Here is a 23,941-nt window from a genome sequence, read left to right as displayed (position 1 = left end):
CCTATTTTAATTCAGATTCAGAAAAATCTGCTGTGTGTGAATTCGTGCCCATAATTTCCAATTTATATATGTAACTACATCCATCTAATCTTATCATCATTCAATCGAGATTTCATCAAACATTTTTAATTTTCTTATCAAATTATTTTTGATTTTTTTATGTGCCACTAAAAACTGAATCAACAGGCACTCAACCATGTAATTAATTGCTTATAAATAATAAGTATTTTTATAACTTATCCTACAATTTTCAAGTCAATGGATTGAGAGATGACAAATGAAAATTTTGTTTTAAATAAAGGATATCATATTATAATTCACATTGATTGATATAGTTGTATGAAATAATTTCATATTATGCATTTACTTTCTCAATTAGAAATCTTTTATTTATTGTGATAATAAAATTATCAAATCAAATAAGTAGGGTTGAAGATATTAGATTGGAACAAACGGAAGATGTTTTGTGAAAGGAATTTCTCTGATCAGTATTTTTATCATATGAAAGAGCATGCTTAATTAGGTACTGTACATAAATAACAAGATTGGTGAAAATAACCAAAAACTTTGATTTAGAGAATCAAGGAACAAGAAATATCAAGTATATGATATTTCTTAAGATCAAAAATATGTTTTCACACGAGCAAATGAGTGAATGAATCCCATAGATGTTGGGTTCTAGAGGCCTAGATCTAGATGAACAAATCAAAACAATACGCAGCGGAAGACATTTGTGAATTAAATGGCATCAATAAAATCATTAAAATGAAGTACCTTTGCATGGATCACATCCGTGATTTCTTCGATCCTAGAGCAAGACAAGTCGAGCTGCTCAAGCATGCATCCTACAGACGTATCCACACAATCCTCGGCACGTCAAATCTCCTCCTTCTCATTGACGACCCCCGTTCAATCTCCGTCGCCATCGTTACATCGTCCTAATTACATCGAGGATGGAAATGGTGGGTGGGAAAAAGGGAGAAGAAGGGGAAAGGCCCCTAACCAATTCTGGCCTGGGTGATTTTCGTTCAGGGCATTTCCCTATTTAAGTATATCTTCCGACCTCCAGAAGACCATTTGCGTGTGACCCTCTAGGCCTATGTATCAGTCTAGTTAATGACTCAAGCGGCCCAATAACCTTTATTGGCCTTCCAAATTAAATAACTATATCATCATATAGATGAACTAACATTGGATCGATTGAACCCAATCGATAGGTTGAGTCTCCAACATGTAGGGTGCCAAGCTACACCTCGCGCTCTAGAAGATACAAAGGAGTGTGTATCGACTCACTCATGGAATCTGTTCGTCATCAGTTACCATGTGGATGACTTAGGGTATGTCAACTATCAAACCCTAATTGGTCATCCAAGTTAGTACTGATGCATTCGAAAATCATCGAAAAACTCTTCTCTGATATTTCACTGCCTTGGCCAAGGACTTCATCGCATCGTCTTCCTTGAGCTGTCACCTCTTATATCGAGGGTGGACGATCCCATCTTGACCACTCAATCGTCTTCGTAAACTTCTTGATGTACCCAAACTAAGACCGTTTAGAATCTCATTATTAGAGACTCGTTGGCCACAGTCAAAGTACAATCGTCCGTCCACAAGACATGTTTGGTGTCTCAGGTCTAGGGACCACTTCCACAACCGTAACGTGAATCAACCTGATTGACAGTTCGGTATAATACCATTCAGGGATTCGTACAGATCAATTCAGTGAACTCTTTCCCCAAAAGAGCACCCACTATCTATACTAAGTGTCTCCACACTAATGGCTACGGGACCGGCCATACTCATCATATGAGTGAAGCTAGATAGTGCTATTCTATCCGCCTTAATTGATGTCCTTCTCGTGTATCTTTTGAATAGGAATATTTAGAATACATGCTTAAAGACTAGTGATCTCCGTATTATGATCTCATCATAATTCACTAAGTCCGATCATGTATTCATGGACTTCATTATAAGCATCACAAGTGCATTATAATGAATATGTTCTACCAATGAACATCGAACGAGATGTGGGATGTGTGATTGGCTTCCCGGACACATATATTTCCATCAATAGAAACCTAACTGAACTAGTTATTTTACATGGATATATATATTATGAGGATAAAAGAGTTTTATTTTCATCATATTTGATGCCCATTTCTTGCGCAAATATCTTTTATATTATTATAACACCTACTTTATCTCTCAAGTGGTAAACAATGAAACCTTGGAGAAGTCATGGACTTTCTATGTATTCAAGATATTTTTCAAAAAGAAGCAATAAATAGCAGGTCCCCAAATTTCATAATGAAAAGGTTCAAACAGCTTCACAGTCTGGACAAAACCAAGAAGAGAAAACATAGTATTTTGAATATTTCCAATTTCATCTGAAATATACTTCACAGGGGAAAGGGAAACACGAAATCATGGTGATACTTATAATAATGGTTACAATAATAAGATCAACTCAAGTAACTCAATAAGAAGACAAGGATAAAGTGATTGCTTGATAATCTGGAATTAATGTTCTATTCCTTTTACATTTCAAACCGAAATGTTTGCTTACATTCAATCCTTAAAAAATCATGGGTTTAAATATTCTTTAAATATTCAAGCTTTAAAACAAATGTCCCACCTGAGGGCACATATTGAGGTTGATCAGATATGGATTCAACATATAAAGGGGAAAATCAATGGTCATGATAGACAACATTGAACTAGGTCATTATCCAAAAATAGTAAAAATGAATCCAGGTATAATCAAGACAGCATGATATATGATTACAATTATAAAGAATACTACTTGTGTCAGAGTAAACATCGAGCCAATTAACCATGCACTGTTGTTACATGCAATATTAAAGTGTACCTAATGTCAGATAAAACGCTTGCATTATAAAAATATCAGTAGATTTGAGCATTTGTGAGATACAAACTTGTTAAATTTTCACCCAGAAAAATTGAACGTATTGGATGTATGTTCAGCAAAACAATTAATAGGAACATGTGAAGAATGAATTGTCCTGACACAAGTTGAGAAGAACACCCTACATATCCCTCAATTAGTAGAAAAAAAAAAATTAGTCTGTACCTAGAAAAAGTTATACGATAAAAGTCAAAGTGACAGTTAAAAGGGAAATATTTGACATGCAAGGGCCTTGGGTTTTGAATAAAAATTTTATATCTTTGAAGGTATAAAACTATCATCATTTGGATCGAGGACTGAGTTCTCACAAGTACATCATAATGAATATCTGGGTCAATGGAACAATATAAAATAATGTGAAAATTTAATTAGGCTTCTCCATCTAGATGTGAGACACATTATATTAGATTTGTTACTTTTGGGGCCATTCAATATTATAGTAATGGTGTTTAATCAAAATTTGTCTCTTAATACTCACAAACAAATCATATTGGCTCCCTGTTTTCACATGCATCGAATGACCATTCATCTTACTTTACTTAGAGTTCTCATATCTCCTCTGTTTCCATTTCTTTTCTAATAACTGTATATTTTCTTGCACTAAAATCAGATGAGGCAAAATACAATCTGTACATGTTATTGAACTGACACATGTTACTTCATCAATAAAAAATATAGACACCCCATTGAATATGGTAATAATAATAAAATGATCAGCTAATCAAGCAAAGTAGTGACCAACACTTTCAATAAAAAATCCTTTAAAATATCCAAATTCTTCCAATTGTTGGAAATGATGTTGACAATTATAAGACAAAAAATAATGAATTTTGAAGGAAATGATTTTTTTAATTGTTGAAATTGCATTTCTTGATTTTCATGATATCAGCTTTTGTTGATTGTATGTATTATTTTGAGTATTTGGGTTTCCTGTATTATTTTGTTTTAATAATTAGGAAGCTGTCTGAGTTGCTTTTGTACAAACTTCTTAGAAGACAACATAAAGATAGATGACCCATCTTGACTAAGGAGCTGAAAAAAAATTAAGGGTCATTAAAAAATTAAATTTATAATTCCAATAGTTATAAGTCAGAAACCATGTGGCTTTTTTTAAAGTGGAATGGCACAATGAAAGTTAAGTTCATAAGATAGTTGAGAATTTCTCATTGATACAAATAGAAAGGGCCCGACAGAGATAACTGTATTATTGTAGGTGCTCGTTGGTGGCACTGAAAATATAGACGTGAAAATATTTCAAAAATGTGGGTCTCTGATGCTATCTGATATCTCCCTTGATGAATCAATTTATAAAAGGGTGGCTGAGGAGTTGTTATTCTCTATTTCTCCTTTGGCTAATCAAAGGGCTAACATATCCGATTTTTGAGCAAAGTTCAAAGTGGAGGCTATGTCGTCAGATTTTCTGATTTTTCTTGCCCATTTCTTATTGACATTGTGAATGTAATTTGATGTTTCTTTGTGTCATGAGTTTAATAAAAAAAATAGAATGAAAATTTTAGTTTGGGATATTCATGTAAAAGGCCAATTCATTCTGCACTTCTAGCTCACAAAGAACTCAAAATAAGATTCTGTAATTCTTCAAAGCTTCTCTTTCAGATCTAACTTTGAATCTTCATCTGTACTTGCACTATTTTGTAGACCATTTGGAAATGTCTCTGATAGACTGTCTATACATTTACCCAGAATTTTCTATTACATTAATCATTTGAAAATCTTAGTTCTGTGACTATCAGCTTATTGCATTTGAAATCCCTTTGGAAATCTGTCTATAGAACTGAATCAGAGAGCTATTTTGAATATTCATTTTGAACGGCAAATCTCAATTCTGTGATTATCCGCTTATTTTTTTCGAAATCCCTTTGAACTTTTTTCTACATTATTTAATCAGAACATTATATTTAATCTCATCCAGGAAAACCTTATTTTAAATCTCACTGCACCAAAATGCCGTATAATTTGATACATCCAAGAGAAGAAAAGGAGAGCCATAGCTAAGAAAATACTGCACTAACATTTTTGGTTGAAGAACCGCAGTTGGAAGACTTGTCTTCAAAATACACAAGAAGAGGATTGGTGTCCTAGGCTCTTCAGAGCCCTGTTGAGATCCTGATGGAAATATTTATAGGTGCTCATGATAAAGACTTGAGGGGAAAAGTTGGAAGTTTCTCCATTCTAGAGAAATTTGGATTGTGTTGTAAGACAAGAGTGCTAAGAGTAAAGATTGTATTTGTACGTGAACAATCTATTTGTTTTAGCTAAAGAGTATTCAGAGATGTAGTGACTCGGTTTGGCTGGATTACAGAACAAAATAGGTTGTCTCCCAAAATAGGGTAATCTTTGTCTTATGGTGAAAATAGTGGTGGGCATTTGTCCTTAAATATTATAATTAGATTAAACAAATAAAATTAATAATTTAAAAAACAAGTTCAACTCTCCTTATTTGTGTTATTTCACTATCACTTTTTCCTGTATGTATTTAATCAGTCGGGCAATCTTTGTCACTCAAGGCCCAGATAATCGACAATGATGGTAATTATTTGCTCTCTGATGAGACATTGATGTCAAAATGGTTGATGTCTACAAAAGATAATGGAACTTATGTAAGATTGCGAGAGGACCAATACTATGTGGGTATGCTTGCATGTGAACACAAAATGGGTCAAGATAAAACAGCTTATACAGGTCAATTATTGCTTCAAGGATGATCACACTGATACTCTTGGTTTGTTGGAATTATGTTCCTTCAAATTTCAATTGACCAAAGCTATCAGTGAAATAATATATCTTCTAATTTTATTATTTGTTCGTGGTTTTCACCATCTTTCTTTTATCTTTAAGTTTGCTCCGGTACTTTTAAATTTCGTTCAGAAATTTTGCAACCAATAGAAGATTACCTGTAATTGAATCGTAGTGATCATTAACTATCAACATTATAAACCCACATACTTAGCAAGAGTACGAATTTTTCATAATGTCTTGTTATAAGGGAGAAAAAATCAAACCACATGTTCAAAACCTGAGACTAGAGTAAAACAAATTAATTGCTGGGATCCTGTTGGTGAAGATTGTTGAACTTTTATTTCTATGGAGCATCATGTGAATTTAAAATAAACCTAAAAAGCAAATAAGCTATCCAATCAAATACATAACTAGTTTTCTGAGTTAGATTATCGCTTTGTAAAAGCCATTTTTTAGTCTTTAAAGGTAGAGCATGTTTCTCCCCTGTAATTAGATTGTGTACTCTTTTTCCAAGAATAAAGCATAAATCAAATAGATAATGGATCTCCCCAAAGGTACGGAATAGTTCAGGCCAATGCTGATGGACAATGTAATCATCGTCATTATCATACGAACAGTTCATTTAATCATTGTCTAGTGCAAAAAACGGATGACAAAAACAAGAATGGATTCAGCATCATCCTGCGACCCTAACCTGTTCTATGCTTCATTTGGCTCTTCACAGAGCAAAAAGCAGCAAATCTCTTCATAAAGATTGGTTACCTATCTCAAAGCTGAATTGAACTTTTACCATACACAAACTCTGTTTTGAAAAATTTATGAAATGACATGCCAAGTCAAGAGATCAGGTTGGCTAAAAAGGCCCACGTCATGTTCTTTAAAAAATTGGGTAAGACAATAATTGAGCCAACATACACATGTAACATGTCTCTGATTATCTATTCAACCAGAGAGATAGATAGGGCTATAATCATGCCTAGGACAAATGAGCTTATCTGAATAATACTGCTTTTGATGGTTGAATCTCCGCTGTTTATCTCCGGAAGCACGCCTGCAACTGAAACGTAGATGAACCCACCAGCTGTAAATGCCTGCACAGATTGACGATCTATGGTCAATGCCCAACCTGATCATGTTTTTGACTTTCCAGCAGGCAGCCTCTTACCTCAATTAAGGACGAGTGCCCCGGATTCCTACCCAGAAGCAAAGCCTGCAAGATAATGAGAATGGTTAGATTTTCCTGTGCTATTATTTGTCCTCAAGGGATAAATGGGAACTCCAAGTAGGGAAATCTACCACTGCGGTTCCCGCCAGCGCAACCAGTGCAGAGAGAAAATTAAACAGAAGGGCGTTCGATACACTAAAGCCAGAGCGCACAAGGATCCCGAAGTCACCTATCTGGAGACAATAAAGAAAACAAAAGAATTCAGAATGCTGTCAACTAGAGATCAACATCCATAATGATGATGGGACGATGACAAATCCTGATCATCATCCTGCCACTGCCTCATCCTCATCTTGACATTGTCGCATCATTGACCTTGTATGAAATGTCCACAACAAATATCAACTCAACGTAACATTACTTAAAATATTTCAATGAAACTCAATTCGATCTAAGATCTAGCACAATAAATCTTTGGGGGTTGACGGGATAAGAAAGAAATCTAGCAAACTGAAGGCAAGGGGAAGAATGGGAGAAGAGAGAGATCTGCAGAAAAGACGTCACAATACAAGGAAGAGAGGGTCTTGCAGAATGGGCATTGCCCAGGGAGATTCACCAGCAGTATTGGTATCCCATTGGAAAACAGACACAGCAAAAACAAACTTGATAACGTGTCTCTGGCTGCCTTCCTACAGGGAGGCCTCCATTATTTTAAGGGAATTACACAAGGAAAAATTACTTAAATGTCCATAATGTGCCAAATGACTAAAATGCCCTTAGATATGATAGTTTATCATATCATCATCCCAAGACAAATTCATCACTATCTGCCAACCCTATTTTAAACATAGATAACAGTGATAAGATGATGAATAAAGATGGGCGAGGGACCTCTTGAGGGAGCTCATGTGCAAGCAAGAACAATGTGGTCGCCCATCCTCCCACAGAGCCGTGGAGTAGAAACGCACTCCCCAGAGCCATTCCGTCAGTAAAGTTGTGCTGTGAAAATAAAATGAGCAATTCTTAATATAACTGATTATGAATAAGAAAAGTATTAGGCACAGAAGATTATCGGAAACAATCTTACAACACCATCAGAGAAGAGATTGAGGTAACCAAAGACAATGTTCGACTTGGCCTCTTCAGCCTTCCCACTATTAGTACTACCATCATCAGCAGATGACACTCCCTTGAGATATACAGATAAAGCATTAAAAGGGGAAAAAACAAAAGTTGATCCATCAAAGGAAAATAGGCAATGATACCTTTTGTGAACTGGAAGCTAGTTTCCTTTTCGTTGTTTTGTTGCTTTTGTCATGGATTTCAGACGTCATAACGCTCCCATTAGACATCTCAGACTTCTCCTCACTCTTCTTTTGGCGATGGTGGTGGTGGTGGTGTCCATGGCCTGGTGCATGGTTGTGCTCTCCAGACGCAGCTTCAATGTACCTCACTATCTTCTCGACAAGTAAGAACAGGAGAATACCGCCTGAAATATCCACTCAGTTAATTTTCACAAAAATCGCCAAACACAAGGCCATTATTGTCGTTATCATTAATATTAGCATCCTTATTAGACTATTTTAGGCCCTCAACAGAGTTAATTGGGTGTCTTAGATAGGGAGATTAAAACTTTGACATTCCTCTAATCTTCTGTATGGATACATTCGTAGCCAAGACGTTTTCATTTTCCTTTTTATTTTTCTGGAATAAGACAAGTAGGATCACTCACTCAATCCGAACTCCAAACACACACTACTTCATTAAGTTTTGACAATTAAAAACCTAACTGATATAACCCGAGTAAAGAGATACTTGGATGCTAAATCCGCGTAAACAAACAAACTGCAAAGGTTTATGACATGAATCATTGTTTCATCCAGTAAGGAACTCGTTCATCATTCTGCAGTAATTAGGTACCATGAAATGGTCTTGTTGAGCTTCACAAATATATGCTAGGGTGTTAGGTTAATTGATTAATGGAGGTTTCAGTTAATTTTCCAAAAATAAATTGGGATGAGTAAATATTACAATCATAAGATAAGTCCCCAATGTATCCAATTAATGATATTAATCTATAGGCCATGCTAAAAGGTTTTGTAGATTTTTGCTTCGAAAACTTCAAAACAAATCATTCCTCTAGGTCATATACTACCAATGTGATACAAGTCTACCCCGGAAATACAAACAAAGACTAGCACGTGAGGGGAACACCCTCAACAAAAGGCATTTTTTTCATACTGGGAGGTTCTTGAGGGAATGGGATGGGATATGGGGTAACAAAGAGATTCTCTAGGCTATCTCAGGTGGGAGCCAGTCCAGCGAATTCAGGAGCAACGTCTTGCTGATCCAGTGACTTCCATCTATTCTACATTTATTGGTGTGAATCAATATTCCTCTTTTCTCCAAGCGAACTCATTTTTCTAGTTCTTGAATGTTTTCTGGTGCGAAGTCCTCCGTGACTGAATGTGAAGCACTTCATTCTGTGGGTGAATCTTTCTTACCTTTTTTTTTTCAATAACAAGCTTATTTGATCGGATCATGAGGATCCATATTACAATGACTTTGAAAGAGGATTATGTTTTGACTATAATTAACTTTCATGCCTTGTGGCTTATGATAATTATCTCTTTACTATTACATCCTCAAACTGATCTTTCACCTTTATGCTAAATAGCACCGCAAGCATTGGATCACAGTATTTGTAGGTCATTTGATAATAAAGCACTAAAATGGCAGAGAAGAGTGTAAGAGATAGAGAGAGAGATATATATATATTTCTAAGATTAGTTGTCTTGCCATATTTCACTCTGAGGTGCAACAAAATATCAGCCGGCAAGCATCTAGAACCTTCTATGTCATCATTCCAATCTAGACCCTTCTAGAGTTGCTGTTATACGCGCTTATATAGAACCATTACTTTTTGTTGTTCTCTAGAACCTTCTACATCCGATATTAATTCAGCTCAGTTGTAACCTGATACGAGCCAAATCAGGAAATATAAACGTAAACGGCATGTGGGGAGGCTTGTTTAGATCCTTACTAAAATTGGAAATGCTCGATATGTTAAATAAGGGAGAGCCCCTCAAGAATGGAGGCGGTTTTTGGAGAGTTGGTGGTTTCAGAAGGCAGTCAAGGAGATCCTCCAAGACTAAGGGGAGAACCAATCCGGTTACTCTCTACCCAGTGGCCAGCTGATCAAGCCACGCCGAGACCATTTGCTTTTTTTTATTTCCCCACCCTTCTTCTCTTCCCGTCGTTCTCCTTTCAAGGTTAACGAACTGGTTATTTTTTTGTGGAAGGAGTTTTCATCATTTTTCCTGGTGTTATTCTTGCAAATCTAGTCTATTTTTACAATTCAGTACAGAGGAGGGTACTGAATCATAACCCCATAAATATGGCGCGACCATATGAGTAAAGTACATTTTTGGTCTTCTTCCTCCTCAACCCCACCACATGAGTTGTCTAGATAAGCAGGAGTGAGGCCAGAGGGGTTGCACTGACGGGCAGCTTCACCACAGGCCAACATAAAAATTACCATAATGACAAATAGAAAGCAACCATGGGACAAGACCAACACTTTAACGAAAGAAATAACTGATGCTAACACCATAAAGACTTGGAGTAAATCATCTTACCAAGAACTGAGATCCCAATAGAAAGATCTTTCAGAGAATGTGCGTGGGATCCTTCCACTGCATAAGGTTCAGAATGAGAATGATTCTCGTGATGATCCCCATCATGTCCATGGGAGTGTCCGCCTCCTTTTTAAAAATCATGAGAGGCAATCAGAAAAAACTTTAAGGCATACAATAAAAAGCAACTAGAATAAGACAATATACTTGAACAGCTGATGCAATAGCAGAGAATTCTGAGCTAATACAGAGATGAGATTGGTAAACTGAAAGAAAATTTCAAGAAGATAGAAGACAGGCTACGAATTGGCAAGCTCTGATGCGGAATAATATTAAAAACATTGAGCATGTAATTGGGCCTCTGTAGGTACATCCCAATGGGTCTTCTATCAAAAAGCTTTAGACAATAAAATATTTACACCCTGGCAGCAAGAAAATAAAACCATTAATCAAAATTATGCTGACGTTGAGGTGGGAAGGAGATTCTCAAATTAAGCTAAACTCTGGTCTGTCTAGGAGAATTTTAAAAAATGGAGTACAGGTGATGAAAAGTGTTTTGATTCAAGGCGGAAGGAACCAATAAGGAAAAAAGGTGACTTTCAGCAGCCACAAACTGTGACCTTTTAAATTCTGTTACAAAAATAATTGTGTCAGGAAATTGGACCAATAATCCAGAATTTGAATATAAAAATGTCTCTATCAAAGAATGGTGAGAAAAAAAATATATTACCAAAAGCGTGAGGTAATTGGTGAAGAAATGCATCCCCCAACATTGCGCCAGCCTGTGCGAGAAAAATCGTGGGGAAGATTTCCAGAGTAAGTTACAAGACATGAGGAAAAGAAAAGTAGGACTTTTCTAAAGAGTTGGTAATACTATTAACTAAAAAAACGTATCATTTTTATCAGAATTGAGGGGTAATTACTATTTTTTCAGCTGTTTTCCTGGATTTTTATGTAATTAGTATTCGGGAACTTGGAACAGACTAACCCCAAATACAGCCAGAGAATCAACAAGCAGCTTCGATGGCTTGCCTTTGACTACAAAGAAGATCAAATTTATCGATTAAACTACAACCAAGACTTCCAATCAGGCAAGAACAATATACTCACAGAAGAAGACGGGAAGAAGAACGAGGCAGATCAGAGACGCCATGCTAACAAGAAGCGAACAACCCATGGCCTGTGCCCAGAGACCTTGAAGCATCCCAGGTTAAGAGAGCAGAAGAAAAAAAATGTGAATTTTCTCAAAAAACAAAATTTTACCCAGAGAAGAAAGCTTCAACTCTTCTTGGTAATGGTGATGATGATCATGATCATGCGAAGAATGCACGTAAGAGAAACCTTCTTGAGCGAGATCTTCTTCTTCTGCCAGTTCTTCTGGAAGCTTTCGAACTTGGGTTTGTGGGTTATGATCCCCGCAACCATGGAGATGATGGTGATGATCGTGATGATGATGGGGATGGTGTTGATCTGCTTCATTGCCGGCAGAGAAAGAACAAACTCCAGCTGACCCATCACCAGTAGAACACAAGGCAGATAGAAGAAGAATCGTTAGAAATGAGAATTGAGAGACAGCAACCCCGTTCATCTCCCCGTTGGAGAAATCGTCGATCCAGTCGCAGACTTCGAGAGTTTTTGTAGGCAGATATCACAAGGTTGACTAAATTTAAGGCCAATGGTTTCCATTTGATGATTAAATAATCAAAATTTTTCAATCTTTAGGCCATAGTTCTTAAGATTTTTGAAAGATTTATTACTTAAGAGATGTTTACTTTGATAAGGGCAATCAATGCTCATGGAGAGCATACGGTCATGCAAATGTAGGATTTTATAGAGTTTGGAGAGGAATTAGGGTATTGTGGGACTAAATTATTGAGTTTGGAGAGGAATTAGAGTATTGTGGGACTAAGTTATTGAGTTTGGAGAGGAATTAGTGTATTGTGGGACTAAGTTATTGAGTTTGAAGAGGAATTAGGCCACTCTGGAAGTAATTTCTTGAGTTTGGGGAGGAAATAGGTTCCTGTGGAATTAATTTAAGTTTCAACTGGGAAAATTATGCTATTGTGGGACTAAGTTATTCAGTGTGAAGAGGAATTAGGCCACTCTGGAAGTAATTTATTGAGTTTGGGGAGGAAATAGGTTGCTGCGGAATTAATTTAAGTTTTCAATTGGGAAGATTAAGCTATTGCGGGACTAAGTTATTGAGTTTGAAGAGGAATTAAGCTATAGTGGAACAAATTTATTGAGTTAAGAGAGGAATTAGGTTACTGTGGAACTTATTTACGTTTCCATGGGGAAATTAGAGGTAAAAAATAACCCAATTAAAACTAATAATCAGATATTTATAGAACAAGTTGGGAGAGAAGTGTGACACTGATCTGAGTGTGTTCTTGAAAGTTGGAAATAAGCTGCGCAAATTTATGCGGTCATTTCAATTTCGTAAATGTTGAAAATATTCAAGGATATCAAGTAATGTGACAACAACAATATTTTAAAGGTTAAATCCTATGAACTTGAAACTTCACTGATTCCTCTTTTTTCTGTCAATTAGAGCCCAAGGATGCATATGCAAAATACAAAATCAAAGGTTTTTAAAAAGCCATGTTTTCTTTCAAACATGACTGTTTATTTCACCCAGATACAAAATCTCATTTTTTAGGGGAAAGACTTTTGACTGTAAGTAGCTGAAAAAATATAATAAGGACACAATAGTCCATTAGGTTCAATTTTTACCAAGTGTAAGATATGTTAGTAGATAAAGGTTTAAGCTTGGACAATCCTATGCAGAAGCAAACATGATTTTATAGCTGGGTTTTGACGGTCCCAGCCCAGGCCGGATTTTTCACAAAGACGCAAACCTTAATTTAAAATCAGTTCGGTTCCAGTGAATTACTGTTTGGTCCTTGTCCGGTTCATTATTGTTCAGTCCTGGTCCAGTTTGGACCAATCCCAGTTTGTTAGGTTGACCAGTCAATGTCAAAAAATTAAAAAATTGATGTTGACGGTTATGTTGAATATTCACACAATGAGTTTTAGAACCATTCATAATGAATTCATCTTTGCCTCCCTTCCCTTCTTTCCCCCTCTCAATCTCCCTCTTTAGATCTTTCTCCCTCCACACCTCCCTTTCTTCATGAATAACTATCAACGTGAATGGAGAATGCATAAACATTCCGTGGAGAACCACCTTCAGATAAAAACTCCTCTACATCAAGTGGGTCCCCATAGATGCTCAAATATACGGTGGTGACACTAAGATCAATAGAAACCTCTCTGAAGAGTTGGGTTTAATATTTCTTAGAATTCTAAAAATATTTATTAAATAAATATTTAGTATTTTACTTCCGGTTTCGGTCCAGTTTGACCCTTGGGCCTAAACCTACCCATCTAACCAGTTGACCCTCAAATGGACGACCAATGGTCTCGGTTCATTCTCGTCAAACCGGTCCTTGGTCCTAAATGTCCAACCCTATTCATAGCCATAACTGTCTGAATCTGGATGAGTTATCTGCTCAGCACAATATTTATTTACAGGTCCTGGGCAACCCCATGTCCTACTGTTAGAGGGGAGTATTATGTGGCTTAAAGCTTGTGCAGAAGATCAATCAAAATAAACTGAATTTGATGATATAATATAGAAACTCTCAAATCATAAAGCATCCAGGCCAATAAAACTATCTGGAAAGAGTGCACATCACTCTAAGAAAGTATCAACATTCCTTATTTACAGTAATATGTATTTAACATATTTTTAACAGTGGTGAGAAATTCTTTAGTTAACCTACATTTTTGTATTGTGGTACAAGCTTCATTTTAATCAACCCTGGTTGTAAAATTTGTACATGAATTTATAAAAGTATATTTCAGTACATAGAACTTCTATGTGTTGTTGTTAACATATTTGAATTTATTATTTTATTAGATTGATTTTAGCGACCAATATTTTGAAATTTTATAGAGAATGTATCACTAAAATTTATGACATATTTGATTTTCAAGTTTCCTTAATGAAATAACATATATGACTATTTGTTTTTTGAAACCGACAGATGGTTTTAAAAAATAAAATAATGAGTTACTAAATTTTTTGTAAAATAAAATATTTTGGGGTCTATATATTATTGAGTTTTCAAAATTGCGTTATCAAAATGTTAATGTGCTTAATAACATAAGTTTTGTACGAAAACATAAAACATTAAGAAACATAATTGACCTATAATTAATTAATTATAAATTTATATTAATATCAAATTCATAAATTAAATTCAAACAGCACATCATACCTTTAATTGACTCGCATAAAAGTGTTGTTGATTGGATAAGCATGCACCGAATATAGGAGTGAGCATACATGCTAAGATTAGTAAAATAATGTAGTATATTTAATACCAGATCATCAACCATGAAATTAAAGTATTTTATATTGTTCAAATTAATCACTAATACTGTCATCATGAATAGTACTGCCCTTTTGAATCTAAATCACAAAATTACATGCTTTCTATTACGTCATACATTGTAATGTAAGAAGGGAATGATGGAACTAGATAGACACCAATTCAATCAAAAAATGAATATCTTTTTCGTAATTCATTTAAATAGAATCATGTTAGTTAGTAGCCACATGCAAAGTTTTAATGAATTCGTATGATATGTTCAATGATGAGAGAATTATGAAGACTTTTCTGACATTGAATTCTTAAAGATTCAAAAAATGAGTTACAAACAAGATATTAGTATTATTATTACGGGGAATATAAGTGGAGAAGGATAAAAATGTATGAAGAATTATGCATATGGGTATAGGTAGAAATAAGAAAATAGTTAGAGAGGAGGGACTATCAGGAGAGAGAAAAACATAAAAAAGAAAGAAAATAATAGAATAGAATGCACACTTTGTGTTTGTGTAAATGCACAATATGATACAACATATGTATATTGGCTTTTATGCTGAAACCATAGTTGTCTTATTTAGTAAAACCCGAGCCAACACATAATCATATGGTATATTCTTCTGAGAGTATGGTTAACTTTTATGGATTTTATTGAAATAAATTTGGGAAAAAATAAGGAAAAAAATTTGAAAAAATGGAATTGTAGCCAAACTGTTCAATAAAATGCCTAATAGACAATTTTTCTTTGAATAAAATTTTTAGATAATATATTTTATATTTTCTTGTTTTATATTCATATCGAGGGGAGAACACAGTCCGGTCTTAGTCCGGTTTTGCCGAAAACCTAAACCTATACCAGAAGTTTGGTCCAATCTTTGTCTTGGTCTGGTGTGGTCTCGGCTGGTCATGTTGACTAGTCAATGACAAATTGACTTGGCCTTCTCACCGCATCTAAATAGACTTCATCTAAAAATGAGAGACTGAGGGAGGGAGAGAGAAAGAGTGAGGAATATAATTAGAGAGGGAAAGAGTGTGAGAATGAGAGAGGGAGAGAGGGAAAGTAAGAGAGTAAGAGAGTAAGAAGGGGGAGAGAATGAGAGCTTGTGAGAGGGAGAGAAAGAGGAAGACAAAGATAGTGAGAGAGTGAGAGTTGGATAGAGAGAGAGTGAGACTGTGTGAAATAGGGAGAGAGAATGAGAGTAAAATGGAGTTAGAGGGAGTGTTGGAGAGTGATACTGAGATGCTGCAAGATGCAGAGAGGGAGAGAGTGAGACAGTGAACCAGTGAGACTGAGATAGCGAGATTGAGGGAGTACAAGAGGGAGGGGAGAGAATAAGAGGGAGAGTGTGAGAGGGAGAGAGGAAGAGAGGAAGAGAGATAGTGAGGGAAACAGGGGAAAGAAGAGAGAGAGAGAGAGAGAGAGAGAGAGAGAGAGAGAGAGAGAGAGAGAGATAGAGAGAGATTTTTCAAGGGAGAGACTGAGAGAGTTCAATAGGGAGAGAGGGAGAGAGGGAGAGAGTGAGAATGAGAAAGGGAGAGAGAAAAATAGACGGCAAACAACGGAGAGAGAACGAGAGCAAGAGAGGGGGAGAGTGAGAATGGGAGAGAGGAAGAGAGTGAGAGCAAAAAAGAGGGCAAGAGAGGGAGAGAGGGGGAGATGAGAGTGAGAGAGAGGGTATGAAAATAAGACGGACAGGGTTAGAGATAGATGGAGAGAGGAGGAGAGTGAGAGCGGGAGAGTGAAAATTAAGATGGATAGAAGGATGGAGAAGCACGAGGATAGAAGAGAAAAAATCTTATTTTGTATTAAAAAACATGTACATGTCGAGTCATTTATAGAGCTCATTTTAGGGTATGGAGGCCGTTGAGGCGATAACATGAAGGTGGCCATTACAACGTCTATTTCCATTTTGAGTTTGTTTTATTTATATTTTTAGTCTTTATTTTAGTGGGGCATGTGCTCATTTCCTATTTTATGATCTATTAAGTGAATCATGATCGGTCTCTTCATTCATTTTCAATTTTTTTTCCTTTTTCTTGAAGTGGGGTACATGTCCTTATTTAATGGGTTTCCTATTAAGTGATTTCCTGTTGGTTTAGTTTCCTCTTCGAGTTGACTCAGATAGGCTCTGAGTCCGAAACCTTTATTTGACTAAGATAGGCTTTGAATCTGAAGCCTTTTTCAGTGAAGAATCACAACTGGTTTAGACATGTCTTGAACAGATTGAGGTTGAGAGAGGAGGAAAGGAGTGAGAGTGAGAGACAGAGAGCGAGAGCAGGAGGGAGGATGAGAGAGATACAGATAGAGAAAAATGAGGAGGAGAGTGACAGCAGGAGAGTGGGCAAGAGAGATAGAGGGCGCGAGGGAGAGAGAACAAAATAGAGGAGAGAGAGACACAGAAAGAGGGAGAGAATGAGAGTGGGACAGAGGAAGAGAGAGATAGGAACAGAGTGAGAGAGTGAGAGTGAGAGAGAGTGTGAGCAGGAGAGAGGGAGAGAGGGAGAGATGGGGAGAGAGAACGAGAGGGAGGGCGGGAGAGAGGGAGAGAGAATGAGCGGGAAAGAGGAAGAGAGTGAGAGAGGGAAAGGGAAAGAGGGAGAGAGGGGCAGAGTGAGATCAGGAGAGAGGACGAGAGAGAGGGAGATAGAACGAGAGGGAGAGGGGAAGATAGGATAAGAGGGAAAGGGAGATAGAAGTAGATGGAGAGACTAATATTTTCTAATAGTATATCTAATTGGAGTGTCTTAGGTCCAGTTCGAAACGGGCAAACGTGCAAACTGGACCCACACCAAAATGTTCGGTCAGCCCTAAAAAGTCTGATCAACAGTCTGGTTCAGTCTGGTTTGACCCACCTGTAGTCAAACAGTGTCCTTTCATATTCATATCAATATCACTTATATGAATTGATATAGATGACTTACCAGCTTTCTCTCTCTCTCGCTCTCCTCCCCTCTCTCTCCACTCTAACTCTCTATCTCCCTCACTCCCTCTCCCTCTCTGCCTCTTCTCTGCTCTTTGTCTCTCTCTATCTCTCTGTACCTATGTCTCTTTGTCTCTTTGTCTCACTTTCTCTCTCATTCTCTCTTTCTCTCTAGCTATCCAGTTCATCAGTCTCTTTCTGATTGTCACTCTTTCTCCTGCTCTCTTCCTCTTTCATGATAGAGAGTCGTGTATTAGCATTTTATATTCTTAGCATGTTTCGATATCTGATATACATTCAGGATATCAAATATCGAATCATAAAAAACTCTGACGTGTCTAGATAACAGATACGATTATGGATTAGATACAGAAAACTTTTTGTCATCCATTATTGGATATCACTGTCAGATTATGTTTAATGACAAAACAATTCTAAAATAGAAACAATAGTGAAATCAAATTGTTTCCAATGTTTTTATCATATTCATGTTCATATTTCATATCCAAATGGTAGCACCCTAATCACCACCTTAGGGTGAAAGAATCAAAGAGAAATTAAAAGAAAGAAGAGGACCTTTCTCCCTTATGAATTCAAATAATTGTTTTTCTTCCTGGAATCGAGATCATCACCCCATTGACAAAATTTGGGTTTTTAAGGATTGGATTGCTCTAAGCTTGTTACCGGTTGAAATGGGACCATTCTTGGCCCTTTTTGGCTACCACAAAGTAGACATTTGCCTGTTGTCACAAGTAATGAATCATGAACAACAGAGACAATGGCTAGGGGAAACAATACATGATGGTGTCCATCATTGTTCAATCCCCATTATGGATGGTTAAAATTTATGATTAAATCACAACGGTAGTCTTCGAACCATGTCAGCATCACCTCCTTAGCACCATTACCATTTGGAACCTCTTGATTCATCATGTTAGTACCTTCCATTAGTAATTCACTACCTAGAATAATGAAAGACAGAGGTAATGTGAGAAAGGGATACATCTTGACCATTTGATCTTCTTTAAACAAATTGACAATCAAGATTAGAACACACCATTTACAAAAGATGCTTTGAGATGAGCTTTGGCCAAAATTGGGTAGAAGCTGATTGCTAGTTTTTTAATATTTTGTTTAAACTGTGCATCTTGTGAAATGTCACCATCTCCTCTTATATTGGCACAAAGCTTAGCTCATTGTTGAGATTAAATGCCTAATAAGATTAATCCCATATCGAGAAATGTGAAAAAAAATGTCATATAAATCCCACATCAAAGTGCTTTTGAATTTGAAATTATGAACCTTTCCCACGCGGGAGCATGTGGGGTCCTAGCGCTATGTATACCTCTCTCAATTATTGGCATGCAGTCTTTCTAGTCGTTGGCCACAAGCATTGCTTCAACTTGCACTGTTGCAACTTGTGTGGCTTGACGGATATTATGTGTCTGTCAATCTAAATCACACCACCATGGTTATTTAAGTTCAGTGAATAAAATATTACTTTCATTATTATTTCAATGTGATGTTTATAATGAAGTCCATGAATATGTGCAATGATATAGTGTATTATGATGAGATCATAATAAAGTGATCACTAGTTTTTAAATATGTATTCTAAGTATTCCTATTCGATGGATAATCAAGATGGACATCAAATTATTCATATAGAATAGCACAAATGGATCCTAATTATTCAATAAGTATCATTGATCCTATGGCTATTAGTGTGGCGATGCCAAAGAAAGATAGTGGGCGCTCTTTGGGAAAAGGGTTCATTGAATTGATAAATATGAATCCATGAATGGTATTATATCAAAATGTCAATCAGGTTGATTCATGTCATAGCTGTATAAGTGATCCATTGACCTGAGACACCAAGGACATCTCATGGATGGACGACTACATTTTGACTACGACTTACGAGCCCCTAATCATGGGATTCAAACAAGTCATAGCTCACATATAGTAAGAAACTCAAGGAGGTGATTGACTTCTCAAGACGGGATCATCTACCCTCTATATAAGAGAAGATCGACTCAAGGAAGACTATGCATCAAATCCCTGACCAAAGTAGTGAGAATATTGCAAGAGTTTTCCAATGATCCCCATCACGTATCAGTACTAATCAAATGACGGATTAGGGTCTGACGATCAACCATACACTAAGACATTTGCGAGTCTTGTGCAGAAAATGAATTATACATATAGAGTAACTGATGACGATAACGGATCCATGAGAGAGTTTTCCACTATTCGGTATCTTCTAGAGCACGAGGTGTAGCATGGCACCCAACGACCAGGAAACTTAACCTATTTATTGGGTTAAATCGATCCTTAGTTAGTTAATATATATGTTGATATAGCTAACTAATAAGGTTGGTCAATAATTGTTATTGGGCCACTAAAGTTATTAACTAGAATGATACATGGACCTAGAGAGTCACACGCATAAGACCATAGGGGCATAGATGAATATATTTTACTTTATGGGGTTTTGAGAAAAAAATGAAGTAAAATATAAATAGGGATGGGGAACTTATTTCAAGCACCCAGGCCAGCCAGAATTGAAAACCCCCCCTTCTCCACTTTGCTTTCTTCTCTACTCAACAAAGGAGAGTTTCTTCATGGTGATAATATCTTCAAGATTTTCAAGGTGAGTTGAAGAGGAAGTGGAGATCCAAGTGCAATGCGATCGCGTGGATATTTCTAGAGGTCGGGCACGTGAGCTGCTTCACAACAATCTCAAAGACGCAAGTCAAGGGTGGAACAACTTACCCATAAGGTACATGTGATGTATTGTTTAAAAGATCAATTTTGAAGTGATAAGCACGCTTCTGAATCATGGAAACCATGTTTTCCACGACTGAACCAAGGGGCAATATTTTTTGGCTTGTGGTCTTTATAGCCATTTACCACAAGCGGTGCTTCAGCTTGCATAGTTGCAGCTTGTGTGGCTCTAGCCTCTTGCACCAGCTACAACTATAGGGCGTGGCATGCTGATGGTTGTGTCTGTGGGTGTGGTAGGGTCCTGCATATGGTCATGGTTGGCTGCTTGCTAGTTACAATTTCAGTTTTAGCTTTTTCTCTTTTAATCAATTAAACTTTATCTTAATCAGGAAGGGGTAAACATTATCATGCAGTCACAAATCTTGAGATTTTTTTATCACCTTCTTCATGTATAAATCATGAGACATTCCTGAAAAGAAATAAAATTTATACACTATGAATTCATGTATGAAATCCGATGATTAATAAACACAAAGAAATATGCATCATTCAATTTTTTACACATGATATTATTTGTAAATATATAAAACTAACTACATGTCAAGTTGCCTACTCTTGTATATGGGGCAGACATCTCCTCTTAAACACTCAATCACCTTTCTGAACTTCTTAATGCATTATAGCTGAAATAGTTTGGGATTTGATGAGGAATGACTTGTAGGTCAATGTCAAATATAACTATTCATTAACAATATATTTTAAGTATAATCAACACTCACACATCCATGGCATAAATCAACTTGATTACTTTTTTGGAATAATACTACTAACGGCTTCATACATATAAATTAACTGAACTCTTCCCTTAAAGAGAACTTGATGGGTCTAGAGTATCTCCACAGGACCGTGTTCTCATCATATGAGTGAGACTAGGTAGTGTTATCTTATCTGAATACTTGGATGCACTTCTGTTGTATCCTTTGAATAGAATATTTAGAATATATTGAAAAAGTAACTAAAGTATCTATTATGATCTCATCATAATTTACATGGTCATAGCACTAATTAATGGACTTCATTCTAAGCATCAAATTGTGCATGATATGAATATATGTTTAATCAATGAACATGGGAAGAGATGTGGAATATGAGGTTAGGTTTTCAACCACATATATTTCAATCCATATTCACATGATTTGGATCATCAAAAGTTGGCTTTTAAATTATTAGAGTTGGTTTTTGGGAAAGGTAAATTATGTGTGCAATTTTTGTGTCGTTTTAATTTTAGTTTGCCTAAATCAAATGAATTTGAAAAAATATAAAATCTCTCTCAGATGTATAGTTAGAGTAAGCTTGTCTCCACGCGGACTGACCTTGAGATGTGAATTTAAGAATTGAGTTGTAGTTAGGGAGAAGTAATAATAAGACGGGATAAGTAGTTAGTAAGTGGAGGAAATATTAAGTGGATGAGAGAACTAGATATGAGAGAAAGGATATCATATATTATTTATATATGTTTTATAGAGACTAGAAGTAATAAAGGAGTAAGAGATTTGAAATGGACTAATAGTTTTAGGTGATGTTAATATAGGTAATGGTGGAAACAAACAAGATTAATAAGATAGATGGAGGGCAAAGTACTACTAATAGGATCTAGGAGGTAACTTATTTAATTAGTAGCAAGCTATATGGAAAATATAAAGTGGCTTTAAGGACAATGATATTAAGATTTTACTCAGACAATGAATTAGATGCAATAGTAATAAGATGTATGTAGTTAGTTTTGTAAGAGGTAAAATGAACAATGAAAGAGAGATAAGAAGTATTATAAACATAGAAGAAATATATAATTATCTATTCATTAAGATGTATATTAATTTGATAGAGAAATATTAATATATCCTAAGAGTTTTGATTTCAGATAGTTTGGTATGAGAGAAGGGATTATTTAATTTGGAATATAATTTAGTATGTAGATAGACAATAATGAGTTAAGAAAAAGTCATATGTGCTAATAGTTTAATAAAGATAGATCAGAGTATATATGTTATCTAATTTTTAAGAGTTTATTTAATTAGATATAGAGGAGGAGGTTAAGAGAATTTAGATATGGTTAATCAGATAAAAATATTGATATTTATAGTATTATATGATTTATAGATACAGTATAATGATCGAGTTCGTTTATATAGATATAATATTTAATACATTATTTTTATATCTTTTTATAAATTAAAGTTTTCGGAAGAATAGTAAAATTCCTAATGAGAAACACATGTTTGATAAAATGTCTCAAGAAGGTCGTAGTGCTAGAACAAGATGAAATCATAGTTCAATTGTGATTAGAACTAGATTTATGTATTCAGATATTTTATGGCATGGCAGCTGTATGTTCCTCCAGCGTCATAACATATTTGAATACATAGATCTAGTCCTAACCACAATCTTTATAACACTTATCAAAATTCTCCACCACCACTGTGCCAGAACCAACAGCCGTCACCACCGCAGATTCACACCACTGCACGCCCGAGCCCGTCGTTGCCGCACACCCATCGCCACCGCAGGCACACAGTCGTTGCCAGTGCACACCCTCATTTGCCGCCGCCTCACCTGCCGAGTGCCCCCGCCCACTGATGTCACACATCACCACCCGCTGCCGCCTTTGCCCTCTGTATGCTTGCGCCTGTCGTACCACCTGTTGCATGCGCCCCAAAGTGCCTCCCGACAGCAGCTTCCCTGCTTGTTGCTCATCCATGCCCCACGCGCGCACTAGCAGCAGAAACCGTGCTCACACTGTCGGTCTTCAAACCAACGGCCAAGTCATTGGGAGCCTAGTGGTATACCCAAGACCCCACCCCCACCATGATTATTGGCTGCTGTCTCTCGTCACGGAGTGTATACTTCTCATTGATTTTAATGTCACATTAGCATTTTGTTTCCATTTGCATTTCACTTGCCCAATTGACATTAGAATGGATGCTCAGTCCCACACTGTCATCCCGCATCAGGCCTCCCTCTATCTCTCTTCATCTCGGTTGAAAGATGGTCAAATTAGGAGTCTTCAAGCCCCTTTAATTGCTTGGGAAGTACCTCCCATGGATGTTGATGCACTGTAATGGCCTTGGGGATCCTCCCAGGCAATTGGACTCACTTGGCAGTCCTGCCCACCGTCCGGTGACGTTCCCGATGACCAGGGGCAGAGTCGGACAAATCTACACCTGGTCGTCCAATCTCCTTCTTAGGAATTCATACGACTATGATTAAATCGTAGTTGTGGACCCTTTTCACTCATAGTGCAGCCATCAACTACGTCAGCCGCCTCATCATCAGCCTTTTCTCAATTGTGACTTGTTTATCGAAGGGTCCCATCATCCTTGTTAGCCAACAGGGTTAATTAGAAGCCTGGAAAATAG

At 36.5% G+C, this 23,941-nt stretch overlaps 1 protein-coding gene across 3 annotated transcripts; it reads right to left on the bottom strand.

Annotated features, from left to right (window-relative positions):
- Window positions 1-6,488: 6,488 nt before the first annotated feature.
- IAR1 (ZIP metal ion transporter family) lies at window positions 6,489-12,150 on the bottom strand. Of its 3 annotated transcripts, none has more exons than XM_078573379.1 (11): window positions 11,747-12,148; window positions 11,594-11,677; window positions 11,472-11,521; window positions 11,214-11,265; window positions 10,487-10,612; window positions 8,114-8,337; window positions 7,936-8,037; window positions 7,740-7,847; window positions 6,980-7,081; window positions 6,849-6,893; window positions 6,489-6,774 (listed from the first exon to the last, which is right to left on the bottom strand). In XM_078573379.1, exons 1-11 carry the CDS (start codon window positions 12,069-12,071, stop codon window positions 6,622-6,624), a joined length of 1,371 nt encoding a protein of 456 aa, XP_078429505.1. In that variant the 5' UTR covers window positions 12,072-12,148; the 3' UTR covers window positions 6,489-6,621. The 3 variants fall into 3 exon arrangements, with proteins under 3 accessions (XP_078429505.1, XP_078429506.1, XP_078429507.1); XM_078573380.1 differs by having other exon boundaries at window positions 10,487-10,609; XM_078573381.1 differs by lacking the exons at window positions 6,489-6,774; window positions 6,849-6,893; window positions 6,980-7,081 and adding an exon at window positions 7,088-7,223 and having other exon boundaries at window positions 11,747-12,150.
- Window positions 12,151-23,941: the final 11,791 nt, after the last annotated feature.

Source organism: Wolffia australiana, chromosome 4 (assembly GCF_029677425.1).
Source record: "Wolffia australiana isolate 7733 chromosome 4, ASM2967742v1".
Lineage (NCBI taxonomy): Eukaryota > Viridiplantae > Streptophyta > Magnoliopsida > Alismatales > Araceae > Wolffia > Wolffia australiana.
This window is presented reverse-complemented; position numbering and strand designations above follow the sequence as displayed.